The sequence below is a fragment of the Molossus molossus genome, unplaced genomic scaffold (assembly GCF_014108415.1).
Source record: "Molossus molossus isolate mMolMol1 unplaced genomic scaffold, mMolMol1.p scaffold_m16_p_8, whole genome shotgun sequence".
Classification (NCBI taxonomy): domain Eukaryota; kingdom Metazoa; phylum Chordata; class Mammalia; order Chiroptera; family Molossidae; genus Molossus; species Molossus molossus.
Window position 1 is genome coordinate 36647483 of NW_023425402.1, and position 16109 is coordinate 36663591.

Here is a 16109-nt window from a genome sequence, read left to right on the forward strand (position 1 = left end):
AGATGTGTTAATGAACTATTTTATTTGCAGAGTCGTAAATCAGGAAACCGCCTAAACAAAACTTAGAGTTTCTTTCCCTCTCTCCTGCCAGAGTCGGGCCACAAGAAGTTGAAGAGTACCATACAGAGAAGCACAGAGACGGGCATGGCAGCCGAAATGAGGAAGATGGTAAGGCAGCCAAGCCGAGAGTCGACCGACGGCAGCATCAACAGTTACAGCTCCGAGGGAAAGTAAGTGACGGTGGGGCATCTGTGTGGCTTTAGCATCGCGGGTGTGTGGTCAAAGGTAAAATAACCTGGCCACCCCTTGTTCCTGTGCAGCTTCTTCATTTAACCAGCTGGTCAGTCATCCATCTGAAAATAGCCCGACGTCTTGTGATATGCACACACAGGTGTACTTCTGCACCTACCTGGTCATTCAGAGCTTTCAAAGCAATGATGAAATGTTGGGTCCACATAAATAAACTGATTTCTATCATCCAGAATAGCCCATTAGTGGGTGTCTGTTGTAGAAATATCACATTTAATGGATTCTTTCATATGGGAAACTCATTGTCTAGCCTGGTTACCAAAATCTGAATTATAATTTGGAAGTGAGGAACTAATTTTCCATATTTCCACTTTTCTCCAAGTTTTGGCTCTAAGTTGTTAAGTCTAACAGGAACCTAAATTTTCTTGTTTTTAAAACATCACTAACTCATTTTCACCTTAGGATAAAAGATCAGGATCTATCTTCCTCATTTTTTTATTAATTGTCTTAGTGAATTCTGAAGTTAATTATTTTTGGAAAAAAAAAAAGATTTTTGTTTTGCTTATCTGACTTGTTTTTTTACTATTTCTTATAGATTGCTACACAAAACCTGCATTTCTTATGCTTAAGAACTTTTCTGGTAAAACTGAATTTTTACTGAGGTGATAGATCTTACAAATTAGTAATTCTTATTCTGCAGTGGACTACTTAGGGATTGACCATGTACAATTTTTTTATAATTATTCATTTGTTACCATTTAAATGTCTCATTACCAATCTAATATTCTTATTTAATTTTATTTTACTGGAATTTTTCTATTTTGTTCAGAAAATGGAATAAAATTATGCCATGTTACTATTTAGGGTATGCTTTCACATTTTAAAACTAAGAAGTTCATTTATTTCATCAAATGAGTGGATGCATGCCCCCAGGAAGACATAGCTAAGAACAGAAGTCAGCGGGACAGTCACGGAGACAAACTTGCTGACTTGAGCAGTATTTGATGAAGTTATAAAGCAGTTGCAAATGCAAGACCAGAGACATTATTTTTTAATATAAAAATTAACAAATCAAATAATGTTTGCCTCCACCATGGATAAGCCCCTTACCATAATTCCACTGACTGTGAGGAAATTCTGTGTGGAAGCACATTGGAAACAATAAATCCCTATGGACATCTGTTTATTCAAAAAGTACTCATTGAAGTCCAACTACCGAACAAGCCTGGTTCTCGTTCCCCGGGATACATCAATAAACAAGAGCATAATTACTGCCCTGGTGGAGCTTACAGCCTGGGGGATTCAGGCAGTCATGCTGTAGTAAGAAACAGACGTGTTTTAATCAATTCATTTCCATTTGAACTAAATAAAAATTTTAGATAATGTAAAAATGTAATTCATTCAAAAATAAATAAATTAAACACTTTAATTTGTAAATAAAAAATGTGGCCCAGCCGGCGTGGCTCAGTGGATTGAGTGTCGTCCCGTGGACTGAGAGGCCCCTGTTCGATTCCTGGTCAGGGCACATGTCTGGGTTACCCGCTTGGTCTCCAGAGGCGGGGCATGCAGGAGGCAGCTTGATTGACGTATTTCTCTCACGTTGATGTTTCTATCTCTCCCTTCCTCTCTCTCTCAAAAGAAAATCAATAAAACGTATTTTTTTTAAATGTGTACTGTGCTCTAATATTTAAGAAATTATTAGGCGGTTTTTTAAGTTTAGTATTAATGTTACTCAATGTTTATGAGCAATTATTTATGTAAAGTTCATGATATAAAAATTTGCATCTTATATTTATGTCAGTGATATATTTATGTAGGGAATTTTGTTTGTAAATGTTCAAAAAATGTAACATACTAAAAACTCTAACAGAGCTCTCCCGAGTAGAACGTCAGCTCCTAACGTGAGAGTTTAGATCTCTTCTCAGTGCGGAACCTCACTCGTGTGCTTGTTGGTGCAGCGTGACCAGTAAGGGAGCCGCTCGTCTAACAGTGCTTGTGATTCATGATCAGAATGAGTGTCAGATGGAAACTAACGGAAATAATTCTAGGAGCGCTAATGTTTTGATTTTTGTCCTTTTGCGAATAGCTTAATATTTCCTGGAGTGCGACTAGGAGCAGACAGTCAATTTAGTGATTTTCTTGATGGACTAGGACCAGCCCAGCTCGTTGGCCGCCAAACCCTCGCCACCCCTGCAATGGGTAAGAGTCATATTTTCTACAGGAAAACTGATATTCACTGTTGACAAGGTCATTTAAAGGAGCATAATAGTGATGCAAGTGAAAAGTACCAATACAACTTGGGTGTTGCTGGTTTCAAATGAATATTCTAAGTTCTGATGTGTTTTTCTCACTTGAGACATTGCTCAAAATGGATGAAGTTAGTCCTACATCTTTGAATTATCAGAAAACCCCATCAAGATAGAGAGACTACACTAGATCCAAGTGTAGGATAAAGGGTGGCATTTTACCACATGGGAAAAAAACAAACAAACAGGGATTATTCAGTAAAGGATGTTGGTTGGCATTAATGTTTAATTATATTAAAAAAATGAAATTGCCTTCCTACTTCAAAACTTTAAAAAAATTTTTTTGACTCAATTGTAAAGAGAAACAAGGAGTGGAGAAAGGTACTAGAAAATACTGAACAATACTTAAGGTAATGCTTCTATACTCGGTGTGGGAAGAATTTCCAAAGGATCAAACCAAAGCCAGATAAATTAAAAATGTCTACTAGCAAAATACACCCTAAATAACATTAAAAGAAAGATAATGGATGGAGAAAATTATAGGTAGCATGTGCAACCACAGTTCCTGAAGGACCTGGGATTCCAGTGTGAAAGGACCCATGTGACTCAGCAAAATGCATGAAAATAGGTCAGCACAGAGAGACTCATCATCGTGGAATTGCTCAGCACCAGAAATTAATAGAAAACCCTCCAAGTTTCCTAAGAGAATAATTCTATACAAAACTATCAAAATCAGATTCCTATTGGACTCTTAAATAGTAACACTGGAAGTTAGAAGAGTACTAAGCATTACCTTCAAAATTATTAATAACAATTGATTTCCAGCATAGAGTACAATAGCCAGCCAAATTTTTGAGTAAGTTTAAGACTGGAATAAATAAATACTCCGACAGGAGAGGTCTCAAACCATTTCCCTCATACCCAACATTGCTCAGAAAGCTATTGGAGAGTATTCAAAATGAGTGAACTTTAAACATTGTGAACTGAAATGAGAAGATGAGATCAGTAAATAAATGCTTCCATCCAGGGAGAATTGGCTGGTAGTGGAGGAAAACCTAAAGATAACAGCTGTATCAAGCTTTCAAAGAAATGTGTTCTAATTGTAGCATGTCAGCTATCATAAGATTAAAACCTTAGAATACATAATGTTTTTGATTTTATGGAAGAAGTAAACAACCAGGAGAGTGTAAGGGGTTGAATTAGTGATTTGTACATAAAAATGTAAGCAAATGCTGTCTAAAAAGAAACTTATTAAGTGTAGGGAAAAGCTGTCCAAGAAATGAGAAGTAGTAATCATAATATTCCAGTTCACCCGGCTATAAATAATGTTGCATAATCATAATAATATAAATATTTAAACCGAAAAGATGGGATGACAGGAAGTATCCATTATGTGCTGGGGATCGGAAAGATGTGAGAAAGATCAAAATTAGAAGTCAATAATAATATCTAAAACTGAAAAAATAGGATAATATCTTATAAGTAGAGTATTTAGAGATATGGAGACAAATGCCAAAAAGTAAAAAATAGATCAGATAAAAATATTGAAACTTATGAAAGCAGTGACCCTTGGAAGGCAAGAAGTTGACAGAGAGAATGGGAATTGTTTATACTAATAAAAAACGTCTTATAGAACAGTTTGACTCATTAAACTATGTGTGTGTGTGATTAAAACAAATACAAAAAGAAGACCAGGAGACTTCCGAGAGCTGAGATCTAAAACAGAATTATAAAACTAATGAACAATCCAGAACCACAAAGTTGATCAACTGACTTGGCAAATAAAGAGACTTCACCACAGAAAAATAGAGATGACTCAACTAACTAAAAATAACTTAGAGGTAATTACATTTAACATTTTCAGAGATAAAGTATCATGTCCATCAGAAAAGGAACATATTAAAAATGGGTAAAGGACATGTCAGGCAACACATAAAAGAAGGAGGACAAATTTAAAAAAATGGTTAGAAATGTGTTCAGCCTTCCTAATAATCAAGGAAATGCAAATTACAACTTTTTAACCATCAGGTTGGCAAAAATTAGACATATTGTTAATACTGCTATCCATGTAGCAGTAAGAGACATTACAATCCGTGTAGATTGTAATACTTCTGGTGACAGTGTAAACTGGCACAGCCTTTCTGAAGGATAATTTGGTAATACGCATGGAATTTTTGAATGCCCATATTAGACCCAATAATTAAACTCTGGGAATTTATGATTAAGAAATAATTGATGGTCCTGACCAGTGTGGCTCAGTTGGGTGGAGTGTCATCCCCATATATCGAAGGGTCTTCAGGTCCCCTTCCTGGTCAGGACACAAACCCAGGTTGCAGGTTTGATCCCTGGTCAGGGTGTGTACGGGAGGCAAGTGATCGATGTTTCTCTCTCACATCGATGTTTCTCTCCCTCCCTCCCCCTTCCTCTCTCTCTAAAATCAATAAAAACATTTAAAGAAATAAATAATTGATAAAGTGCAGAATTCTTTATAAAGCTATTCATTACAGTGCTGTTTATAATAGCAACAATGTCGATAACCTGTATTTGCTTAAAGAGGTAATGGCATGCCTATTTGGTGGCCCATACAGTCAACAAACTGAGGATGGACGGTCATAGTAGCTATCTAGATAGGTAAGAAGGAAGGAAGGAAGGATGGAAGGAGAAGAGGGAAGTACTGAAGAGATTGCTGGGATAGTCACCAAAACACTAACCGTGGTTTCTCTAGAGCAGAAATATAAAGTATGCTTTTTTTTGAGAAGTATTATATACTAGATCACATGAAGGATGAGAAATCTTATCAGAGTACAAAAATCACTTCAATACTTCAGTATTCATTAGGCCATTTATAACCTAATATGGGACTCTCATGAGATGGATTAGTACCAGGAAAATGAAGAGAAATGTTTCGGAGTATGATTTAGAGGTGGGGAGAGAAGAGCGGGGTTGGGGTTTTTATCAAGATCATTAAGATCATGTGGAGCCTGTTACGGGGCCTCTAGTTTCCTTTTAACTGCACGTAACTGCACGTAACTGCACGTGACTGCAGAGAAGCTGACACGTGTTGCTTCCCCTGCGCCTGCAGGTGATATACAGATCGGAATGGAGGACAAGAAGGGCCAACTAGAAGTTGAAGTTATCAGAGCACGAAGCCTCACGCAAAAACCTGGCTCCAAATCGACACCTGGTAAGGAAAGCGGTTTGGACAAGAGAAGCTTACACAGGCAAAAAACTCAAAACATGTGCAGCACTGGGATTTTATATGCTCTGCTTTTCAGCCTCTGGCTGATTAAAAAGCCAGCTCTTCTGTGTTCTTGGAGCCTATAAAAGTGAATCATGGCTCAATCATTCGGTCAGAAAATACTGTCGTGTGAACAAAAATTTAGTGATGATTGTTACTTAGCTTGTGTCAGGTTTTTGTACCTTTACAAATGCAAAAGGAAAAAAAAAACTTCTAGTTCCGGCAAAGAAACAATGAGCTTTAAGATGTAAACCTGAACTGTAATGCCAGCTTTACCCCGAGTAGGTCGAAGTCTTAAGATAACTTTGCATGCATTTGTGTAAGACGAGGAAAACGGCCACAGTGGTGACACAGGGCAGGGAAGGAGCAGAACCCGCGGAGCACTGGGCCCTGGGAACGATTCAGTCAGTGGGAAACTTTCAATAGGCATCTCTAATTCGCTAACAAGACTTCTCTAATAAAATCAATTGAGCTTAAAGGATTAACTTGTTGTACATTTGTATTGCCTTTGTTTAGCTCCATACGTCAAAGTATATCTTCTGGAAAACGGGGCCTGTATAGCCAAGAAGAAGACGAGAATTGCACGAAAAACCCTTGATCCTCTGTATCAACAGTCCCTGGTGTTTGACGAAAGCCCGCAGGGTAAAGTTCTTCAGGTCAGTAATAGTCTGTGTGACATGGTGCATTGAAAATCCACACTATCCATGTACACACTGAAGAGGTGATCAAACAGGCAGAGAACCAAGTTCAGTAGGGAGAAATGTGGTATAACATCCTCGATTAGAAAAAACAACAAGCTGTCGATTTACTATACAAATAATGGATAGTCTTAAAAATATACACAGGTGTTGAATTTATATATAATTGAACAGATTCGATGGAGAACACAATTTTTATTTTTTCTCTCCCCTCTCTTCTTTCTTCTCTCTATCCTCTCCTCTACTTTTGCTCTATTTGCACCCCTTGATAACTAAGTGATGATAGATGATAGATAGATAGATAGATAGATAGATAGATAGATAGATAGAGGATAGACATCAAGATAAGTGATGCTAATCATAGTATATTGAGCATTCCTACGTGCAGACAAAGAGGAAGAAAGGAAAGGAAAACAGAAGTGTACAGGGACCAGCAAATACTCGGGGCTGGATGAATGTCAGGTGCATTGTTAGGTGCTCACATACATTACCTCTTTTAAACGTTCTCACCACCACATGCAATAAATACCATTATCTCCATTTTAAAGATGATTCCTGAGGGCCATCAAATATGGAGATTAAATAATTAGGTACACAGCATGTCGGAAAGTCCAGACCCCCCACCTCTGCCTGCGTAAAGCAGGTGAATGAGTTCGGTGAGAACCTTACCAGAGAACGGAGGACGGGGAGCCTGGAGTGATCGGAATGGGATGCTTACCCAGCACAGCAGGTGCTGACCCAGACTCTGGGTGAGCCCAGACTCATCAGTCATCCGATCAAAGCAAAATTGCCAGGCAAGTTCTCAGAAGACATCAGTTTCCAATTATTTTCAACCTGCCCCTTCACTAACAAGTCCATAATATAAAAGAAATGTAATTACTATTCTCCTTCTTGATGCACATTCTATCATACATGCATTCCAATGTACACTGAATTGGATTGTTTTTCCCTCCTAGCAAACACAGATTTTAATTTTGATATCTCTGTCGTCCTGCACATTGCTTCCTAGATAATGGTTACTAAAGAAGGTGTTGAATTTATATATAAATAAACTTGTATATTTATTTCTTTAACATGGTCTATGAATGGAATACCCCCCATTGACTAAGGAAACATTACTTGCATTCCATCGAATCTAAAAGTCATTTGTGAAGTGTCTCTTTGAACTCCTTAACGTTAGTGTCTTCTTATCTAGTCCTTCTCCATGGTGCGTGTGATACTCATTTCTTCTCCTCCACTGACTGGCCCACCTTTACAGCTCCTCTAACGTGGCACAGAGCGGAGTTCAAGTTCTGTTGCATTTCTCTGTCTCTGCAGGTGATTGTCTGGGGAGACTACGGCAGAATGGACCATAAATGCTTTATGGGTGTGGCCCAAATCTTGTTGGAAGAACTTGATCTGTCCAGTATGGTAATTGGATGGTACAAATTGTTCCCACCGTCGTCATTGGTGGATCCCACACTCACTCCCCTAACCCGCCGGGCTTCCCAATCATCTCTGGAAAGTTCAACTGGGCCTCCCTGCATTCGATCATAGTGAACTCATACCAGAGTCATTCCAATAAAACTCGACCTTTCAGGATAATAATCTGAACCAGACAGTTCATGATCAAAAGCATTGTTGGAAACAGACAATCAACTTGTGTTTTACCTGTAGTAGTTTCTCAATAATGTGTCCCAACTATTGTTCCAAACCTGGCTTCATATGACAGAACAAGGTAGTCGATCCCAGCGCAGCGAGAGCCAGCGTGCTAGTGAGAGCCCCTGAGGCTCCTAACAAACAGAAAGAGGGACCTTCAAACACGCACACGCACATGCACACGCACGCACCCCAAACTGAACAAACTGGAAACTCTCACTCTGAAAAGTCGTATTTTACACGTTTCTACACAGACCACAAGCAGTGTTATTTCCCTGGTGTTTGAGGAGTTTTGTTCTTTTGCGTTTTGTTTGTGTGTGTGATTCATTGTTTTTGGATTTGTTGTTTTGTTCTTGCTGTGTGTGTTATTTACACTCGTTTCCAGCCGTGTCGTGACAGCCTCGTGCTGCTTGCAGAGACCCTTCCTTTCTTTTTCCAAAAGCACCAAAAAAAGGGCTGAAGCCGTCTCTGTAGCATCTCCCCAAAGTGTTCAGCAGCTGGACAAGGTGAGGCCCAGGAAGGGCCCACTTTCATTGTGTGATCCTGCAAAGTCTTACATGTGGAAACCCAGAAAACAAGAAGTTATCCTCAAAAACAAATAATCCCAGAATCCCTATCTTTAATAGAGAGCATAACTGTTCACATTCTAAAAAGTTAATTTATGTTTTCCATTGTTTTGCATGGAAGACTTTAAAGAAGTCAGTCTGCAACTAATTCTGGGAACTACAACTAACTGCGTAATCGTACTTTGGAAACACTCCTTATAATGCCTTTTTCTTCCTGATAGTCACAAAGCAAACCTATATGCTCATACGTATAAACCACACTTTTGACTTCCCAAATGGTGACTAGAAGTGGATTTGAGCCTAAGACACTGGCAGCTATGCCCAGGCTCCTCGGCCATGTCTCAGTGTGGACATACCCACCTGCCCAGAAAGAGCATGGTGTGAGCTGTTCAGTATTCACGGGAAATTCCAGTGGAACTATTCTGCACTAAACTAATGTTTTTATCAAATTTTAGTTTACATTTCTTTGAGATCGATGCAAGCACAAAGCTTGATTTTTTAATGCAAAGTCTCTTACATTTTGGGGGGGGAAGGGGAATAAAACAAAGTCAAAACTTTCAATTTGCATTTTGTTCACCTGCGTTTTCTTGGCCTGGACTTTCCCTCGTGACATCTTGTGTATGTGTTCCATACTGCAGACCCTGCAGGTGCATTGACACGTTCTCCTCCTTTTATGAGTCATTCAACTTTTGTGATTACACATAGAGCAGCATGACTTGGAACCGTTCAAAGCTGCATGCATGTTTTGTAAAAAAAAACTAAAAGAAAAAAAAAAGAAAAAGAAAAGAAACAAATGGTTATTTAATAATGTATGTTAGCTCCACATAGGCCGCTTGTGTGTTGCATGTACTGAACAGTTTGCTCGTCAATGACTATACTGAAATAACCAAGAAATCTAAGCCATCCATTTTTGTTATAGACATTTTGCAGGCTTTCGCCAGACTCAGTCTGGGAGCCTGGGGTGAAATGTCTATAGATGGACTTTATTTTTTACCCTCTGGACAACGTGATGTAGAATGGACCAAACTCCTCCTAATACATACTTCGGTGTAGATTCCTCCTGTGGGGCTGTAACACATGTAGACACTGTGTACACACTAGGTTTTAATCCATAGACATACTGCCTGCACCAAGTGAATTCTTTACCATTATTTACACATGCCAGATTACCTGCCCATCGTCCACAGGGCACAGATTGACCACGACTCCCCACGCTGAGCAGGAGGAACTGAAGCATTGGTGCACTGCTACTAGATTCCGTTCTGTCTTAGTGGCCAACGATCAATTATAATTGGGTAGTACCTTTCTATTTGGACCACTTGTCTTAACACTCCCCTGTGCTTTTAAATGAACTTCCAACTCATGTATGTAAACATGTTTAATAAAATTTACTTTTCATGTCAGTCAGTAGCCATCTGTGTTCTATGTTTTGCCCAGATATCCACTGTGGGTTCTATGGTGCAAAATGGGAGCCAGACCACGGGAAGGGGAGGTTGGGATTTGTTGTCTGCTGCGGGCATTTGACTTGACTTGTCACTGCACTATCTATGTCTTAATCTATGGCCCAAAGGGGACTTTGCATCACGTACAAGTTTTCAGTTTGTCAGCCTGTCTAAGTGAGCACATGACTATACTTCTGAAAAGTGGCATTATTAAAAAACAATAAATCTCATAAGAATCAAATGGAAGGTGGTTTTTCTGCTGCTGTTTGAGTGTGCCAATAAAAGAGACAACTCTGTCGTCCAGTTGCCAAATCATTTCAAGTCATGTGACATATCAAAATATCAATTCCTGCGTCTCTCATCGAAGCATCTGGGTCTGTCCATCTTTCTCTTCTGAACACCCGGCAGATTTGCAAAACGTCACCTCAGAGTAGGCTTACTTAACACACCAAGCAATACATGAAACATCTTCAATAGAACTGTAGGGAATATAGTTTTGAATATAGTAGAGTCTCTAAAAGTTAAAAGAGAAATTATTAGCTTTCTTAATTTAAGACCATGATATATTCTTCTTCAATAGTGTGTTCATAGATTTCATAATCTTCATATTCACCAATGGTGGGTAAACACTAAGTTCGTGCTGCTGGGTAGTAAAATGACTGTTGAGATCTACTTTTCACCTTCTAGGAGCCCTTAAATATTTATAGAACACACTGGCTTTGCCCTGGCCGGTTTGGTTCAGCGGTTGGAGCGTCGGCCTGCGGTACAGAGAGACCGGGGTTCGGTTCCCGCTAAGGGCACGTACCTCGGTTGCAGTTTGTCCCCGGCCCTGGTTGGTCGTGTGGGTGGCAGCCACTCGATGTGTCCCTTCACATCGATGTTTCTCTCTCTCTCTCTTCCTCTCTCTCCCTCCCGCTCTATCTGAACAAAAAATGGAAAAAATGTCCTCGGGTGAGGATAAAAAAAAAAAAGAACACACTGTCTTTAACTGTGTGAAGCAAAATAAACACAGCGAACTCAATAGCAAATGTGAGACAATAAAACCATTTGAAACATGTCATTACATCAGTTGTTCAAAGTTTTTTAAACAGTCGACTGATTGGATCACCCAGTTGTTTGGTCTGTAGGATGTGGAATCCTCTGTTAGGCTGGGTCAGCAGGAGACTAAAGCAACGGGTGAGTTCCCTTTCCAGTGACCTGTCAGAGCAGATCTGGGTAATGCTTGTGCCCTCAGACAGCTCCTGACGGGGCGAGGCTGCCAATGCAATAGTAGGCAACTCAAGGCAGCTTTGGAATTTCTTTTGTCTAGACAGAAAAGCAGAAATCTCTTGTCAAGTTGGATAAGTCTGCACGGCATTATGATTTCAGGGCCTACAATGACGAGAAGTAACTGGAGGAAAAGCGATTTTGCTAAGTCCTCATGGTTTCTTGTTGACCCTCTAAACCTACTTTCTGGAAGTCCAGCCTGAGATATATGATCTGATTATACTTAACTAACATCGTTAAGGCCTTTTGGGGGTACTAGATATTAAGTACTTGAGATATAAAAATTAGAAAAAAAAAGTACCCTATCTTAAAGGAGTGCTCTATCAAGAGAGATCATTGCATTTAAAAAATTGCAATAACATATCCTTGATTAGTTATGCAAAGGGCTAAGGAATTACTCTTAATTCTCATAATAGTCCTATGCGTTAAGTACTCTTAAGATCCCCATGGGATTTGCAGCTTGGAGAAGCTAAGCAAGAGGCCAAAGGTTACAATGCAGTTGGGGTTGGAGATGGGATATGAACCAAGGTCTGGATGACCCCAGAGCCTGCCCTGGGAGACACTCTGCATCTTCCAGTGAGTGCTGACAGCTGAGCTCAATCTTCAGGGACAAAGAGCCCACCAGATGGGAAAGGCCTCTTCGACCATTCTCCACCTTCAGGCGGGCCTGCCCTGCGTGGTCTCTCACGCAACTGTGCTGTCACCGGGGAGGTGCAGGGACAGGGAAAGGAGGCAGGTGAATGCCTCCATCTGCTAAAGCTTCTGAGGGTTTTCTCTGTGAACTCTCACCTCTGGGTCTTCTGACTGCAGTCATGCTTGGCCCCCTCAGGGAGAGTACGGGTAAAGGAGAGAGAACAAAGCTGTCTTTAGCCAAGCCCAGACTTACCCTTTATTTCCAAGGTAACGTCGTCATTTGAGTACCCTACCCTACTCCTTGTCACCAGTCCCAGTGCCGCATTTCTGCTCAGTCACAGAAGTCTGCACCTTGACTCCCAGGCCCCTGGGGGCTCTCAGTCCTCCCGGAGTCCAAACAGCTCTCAGTTGTTTGCTTCCGAAATGGATTCTATGACTCCTCCTATTCCCTGTCACATCGCCCGCTCCACAGAGTACTTCCATCCTGAGTACAGGGAACCTATCGTTCAGTAGATCTCCTGCACTTAGAACAGTGTGTGACACACAGTAGGTGCTGAGCACATATTTGTCAGATGAATGAATGAACAGGTGAATAAATGAAAAACTGAATGAATGAACACAAACCTCAAGGTCCTTACTGCCGATCCTCTCAACTGTTTCTCGTCCAGTTTCCAACATCAGCTCATTATTTACATTTAAAGTTTGCCCACATTTTTTTCTAGCCATGATCCTCATTATGTTTCGTAAGAATTTTGTGTCCCTGGCTTTATTGCCTTATCCCTCCTTGTAAACATTTGTCACAATTCTTCTGGGTTCGCATTGCTAATATACCCTTGGAGCTTGCTCCTACCCCTCAAGTGGGATCTAGCCAATGCGTGTGCGTGAATGCCGTGTTGCTCTACCACAGCGACTTCATAAAGGAACTACATCGAAGAAGGAGGCACAGTGTGTGTACGCATGTATACACACACATATATATACCAAAACTAAACAGCACTCAGAATGGCCGTAAATGAAGTCCCCGCCTTTGGTATGTGTACACATTCTATAATGATAAGTCAATGGGCAAGACAAAGACTGGAGAGGGGAAATGTGGAAAATTCCCATGCCCCAGTTGGGAAAATGGGAACGTCCGTATGAGTAGACAGGGCCATTGCCCTTCTTACACACCCACAGAGCGGCAGCTCCACGACGCAGGGCGTCTGTCGTACCTTTCGGACTAGTATGAGCTCTGTCATCTCTTCATTTCTCTAGAGTTTCCAGGCTCTACCCACACACCCAGGCAAGTCACCAGAAAGTACCCACCCAGCCACACTGACTTGTCCCTGCCGTAAATTCAAGTTTTTTCCTAATGTTTTACCTTTGGTTTTTATTGAGCGTTCATTAAAAATTCTGCTTACATTGGCTATATATTTTTGTCAGATATTTTCCAATATATCACTCAGGATCCTTTTTTCCCAAATAGATGCACATCAAGTTTTTGTTTGTGTTCAACCATCTTTTATCCAGTGTCCGGAAAGGTTTGTTCTTCTGTAGACTTGTGTTTCCTTCCACTGTAGGGCTCTTGGCCTTTTTCCTACTTTGGAGCCGTATAATGCTTGCAAAGCCTCTGGACTCCTCAGGATAACATTTAACTCATTTAAATAGTTCATAGGGTTAGCCCCGGCCGGTTTGGCTCAGCAGTGAGAGTGTCGGCCCGTGGACCAGAGAGTCCCAGGTTCGGTTCCCACTAGGGTCACATATCTCAGTTGTAGGTTGTCCCCAGCCCCGGTTGGGGTTGTGTGAGTGGCAACCAGTCGATGTGTCTCTCTCACACTGATGTTTCTCTCTCTCTCCTCCTCCCTCTCCCCTCCTGCTCTATCTGAAGATAAATGCAAAAATGTCCTTGGGTGAGGATTAAAAAAAATAAGTTCATAGGGTTAAAAAAACAACAGCATAATTATATTAAAATAATTTTTAAAAATTTTTAAACAAATTCGTGATGTACTATTATATATGACTTCTTTACTGAAGTGCTAAATAAAATAGTGAAAGATCCAATAAGTACTGCATTTTTAAGTAGAGATGAGCAACAAGGATCATTCGTGATATCGGCAGCCACTCCAATGTGATATAAAAACATCTGTAATTTTATCAACAACGTCACGGGTACTATTATGCTATTGTGTTTTGTTTCCTACAGTGATAGTGGACAGAAATGCCCAATTTTCAATTAGAGGTAAGAAAAAAAAGTAAAGGGGCATTTCCTGTTCTCCTCGTGGGCCTCCCGATGTCTTCCTGAGGCCTCGATAGGAACAGAATAACCCATTAGATGGCCTCCCGCTATTCAGAGAGCTGCTCAGCAGTTACACCCCCATACCAACCACGGCTAGTGTATTGTTTTCTCTCTTTTTATGCCTTTCCCAATAATGTTATAATCAAATAGATTGATGAAATTCTTTGTAAGTCTTTTTGAAATAGCACCAAGAAAACACAACAACACAAACTGGCACTGCCGCCCCTGACGCATAGAATGTGTGTACAAAGCAAGAGGAAAACCACTCACGAACGGCAGGAAGGCCGGGCACTCCATGTTCTCCTCGATCACTGTGTTTCCGTCTATTCTACCTTGATCTCCTTTTGACAAACATCAAAATGTCACCTCCTACTCCCAACATGGCCATAGTTATGACGCTCAGGGGGTCTATAGTGCTTCCTCCAGTTGAGAGACAAAGTTAAAACCTCTATTTTTTGTTTGCCTGAAGCCAGGATTTTTCTTGCATGCAAATCTCCAGCTTGTATTCAAAAATGATACTTTGCTTTGCTTTTATTTTTCCGTTATTTAAGTGTATTAACATACCAAAATATGATTCACAACAGTGTAATTTTAAATGATAAATGTATTTAAACCTCTAAGTCCACCACTACAATTCCTTGCAGTTGGCCTATTGGCGCCCTTTGCATGGGGATTTCTTCTTCTTCTGAAAGCAACGACAGCCTGAATTCAAAGACTCTTTCCATCTGTTCTTTCGTAAATGTTCAAGCAGCCAGATGACAGGAAGCAAAGAGTACGTGTCCAGGAAAAGAGGTGGGAGAGGAGCTGTAAGAGCTAAAGGGGAAATTCCTAAAAACGGTGAGGAGATGAAGAACAACTCGCCCCCAGTAATGGGGGTCCCTGCCTCATTCTATGACGACCAACAGCTCGACATTGGTCAGATTGTAACCCAGGGCCTGTGAAACGGGCCCTGCCCTCGGTGATGCGCCAGCTGGCGGGTCTCATCTCAGTGGAAGGGGGTGCGCGCCAGGCCCGGAAAGCAGGGCGGTGCAGTTCGCCGTGTTTCCAGGACTTTTCTCTCGCTCAGAGCAGCGCCCCGCTGAAACTGGTCATGACTCTTCAACCACTCAGATCTCTGATTCGCTGGATTAAAATTGGTAAATGGATACCCTTGGGACAATGTTCTAGGGCTCCCCCCCCCCCTTTAAAACACTGTTTCTCTTGACAAGACATTTTCAAAAGATGTTCTAAAGAACTAAGGACCAGTCTTTGAGCTTGTCTCTAGATATTGGTGGAAAAGGTAGAAGGTTCCAGAACCTTCACTCTTGCTCCAACCAGAGCTCTGAGCTTGAACTCACTGGGGGGCACAGGACCGTCAGGACTGTTCCAGTTGTGAAGCATTAGGTGGGGACAGAGGAAGACCGATTCTCTTAATCTAATAGCAGTCACACGCCAAATACCACTCTGAGCTATGTAAACGCTGTTTCCTAGGAAATTAGGCCATGAAAACCCAGCTTGTTAGAGAGTTAAACAAGCAAGCAATTCAACAAAATCCCACCAGTGGAGGGGTAGGGGCTGCCTCTCCATTCCAAATGTAGCAGGAAGCCCCGTCGCAGGCTGGGTCTCAGTTGGCCTCTTGACATTCTAACCTTCATCATCCTCCCACCCCAGGTGCCTGCCTGGTGACGACCCCTGCAGCATAGGCCGCGTGGGAATTAAGAAAATAATTGGAAATTCAAAATAGCCTGTCTTCACCTCCAGGGAGGCTGTGCAATATTTGTGAATTTCCACTTCTTTAGTAACAGGCAAACAGAAGTTGTATTATATGGTTCTTCTCAATATTCAGTTTCAAACCTCACTCTGAGATACTAACTAAAAG

General features: G+C 41.0%; 1 protein-coding gene across 1 annotated transcript in view; it reads left to right on the forward strand.

Moving 5' to 3' along the window:
* Positions 1 to 10027, forward strand: part of RIMS1 (regulating synaptic membrane exocytosis 1) — a 428918-nt gene extending 418891 nt beyond the window's left edge. The window contains exons 25-29 of the mRNA XM_036248759.1: positions 92 to 230; positions 2336 to 2448; positions 5578 to 5679; positions 6250 to 6389; positions 7749 to 10027. Coding sequence (XP_036104652.1) covers positions 92 to 230; positions 2336 to 2448; positions 5578 to 5679; positions 6250 to 6389; positions 7749 to 7967 — 713 coding nt within the window. The 3' untranslated portion in view covers positions 7968 to 10027. The remainder of the gene's footprint in view (positions 1 to 91; positions 231 to 2335; positions 2449 to 5577; positions 5680 to 6249; positions 6390 to 7748) is intronic.
* The last annotated feature ends 6082 nt before the right edge of the window (positions 10028 to 16109 follow it).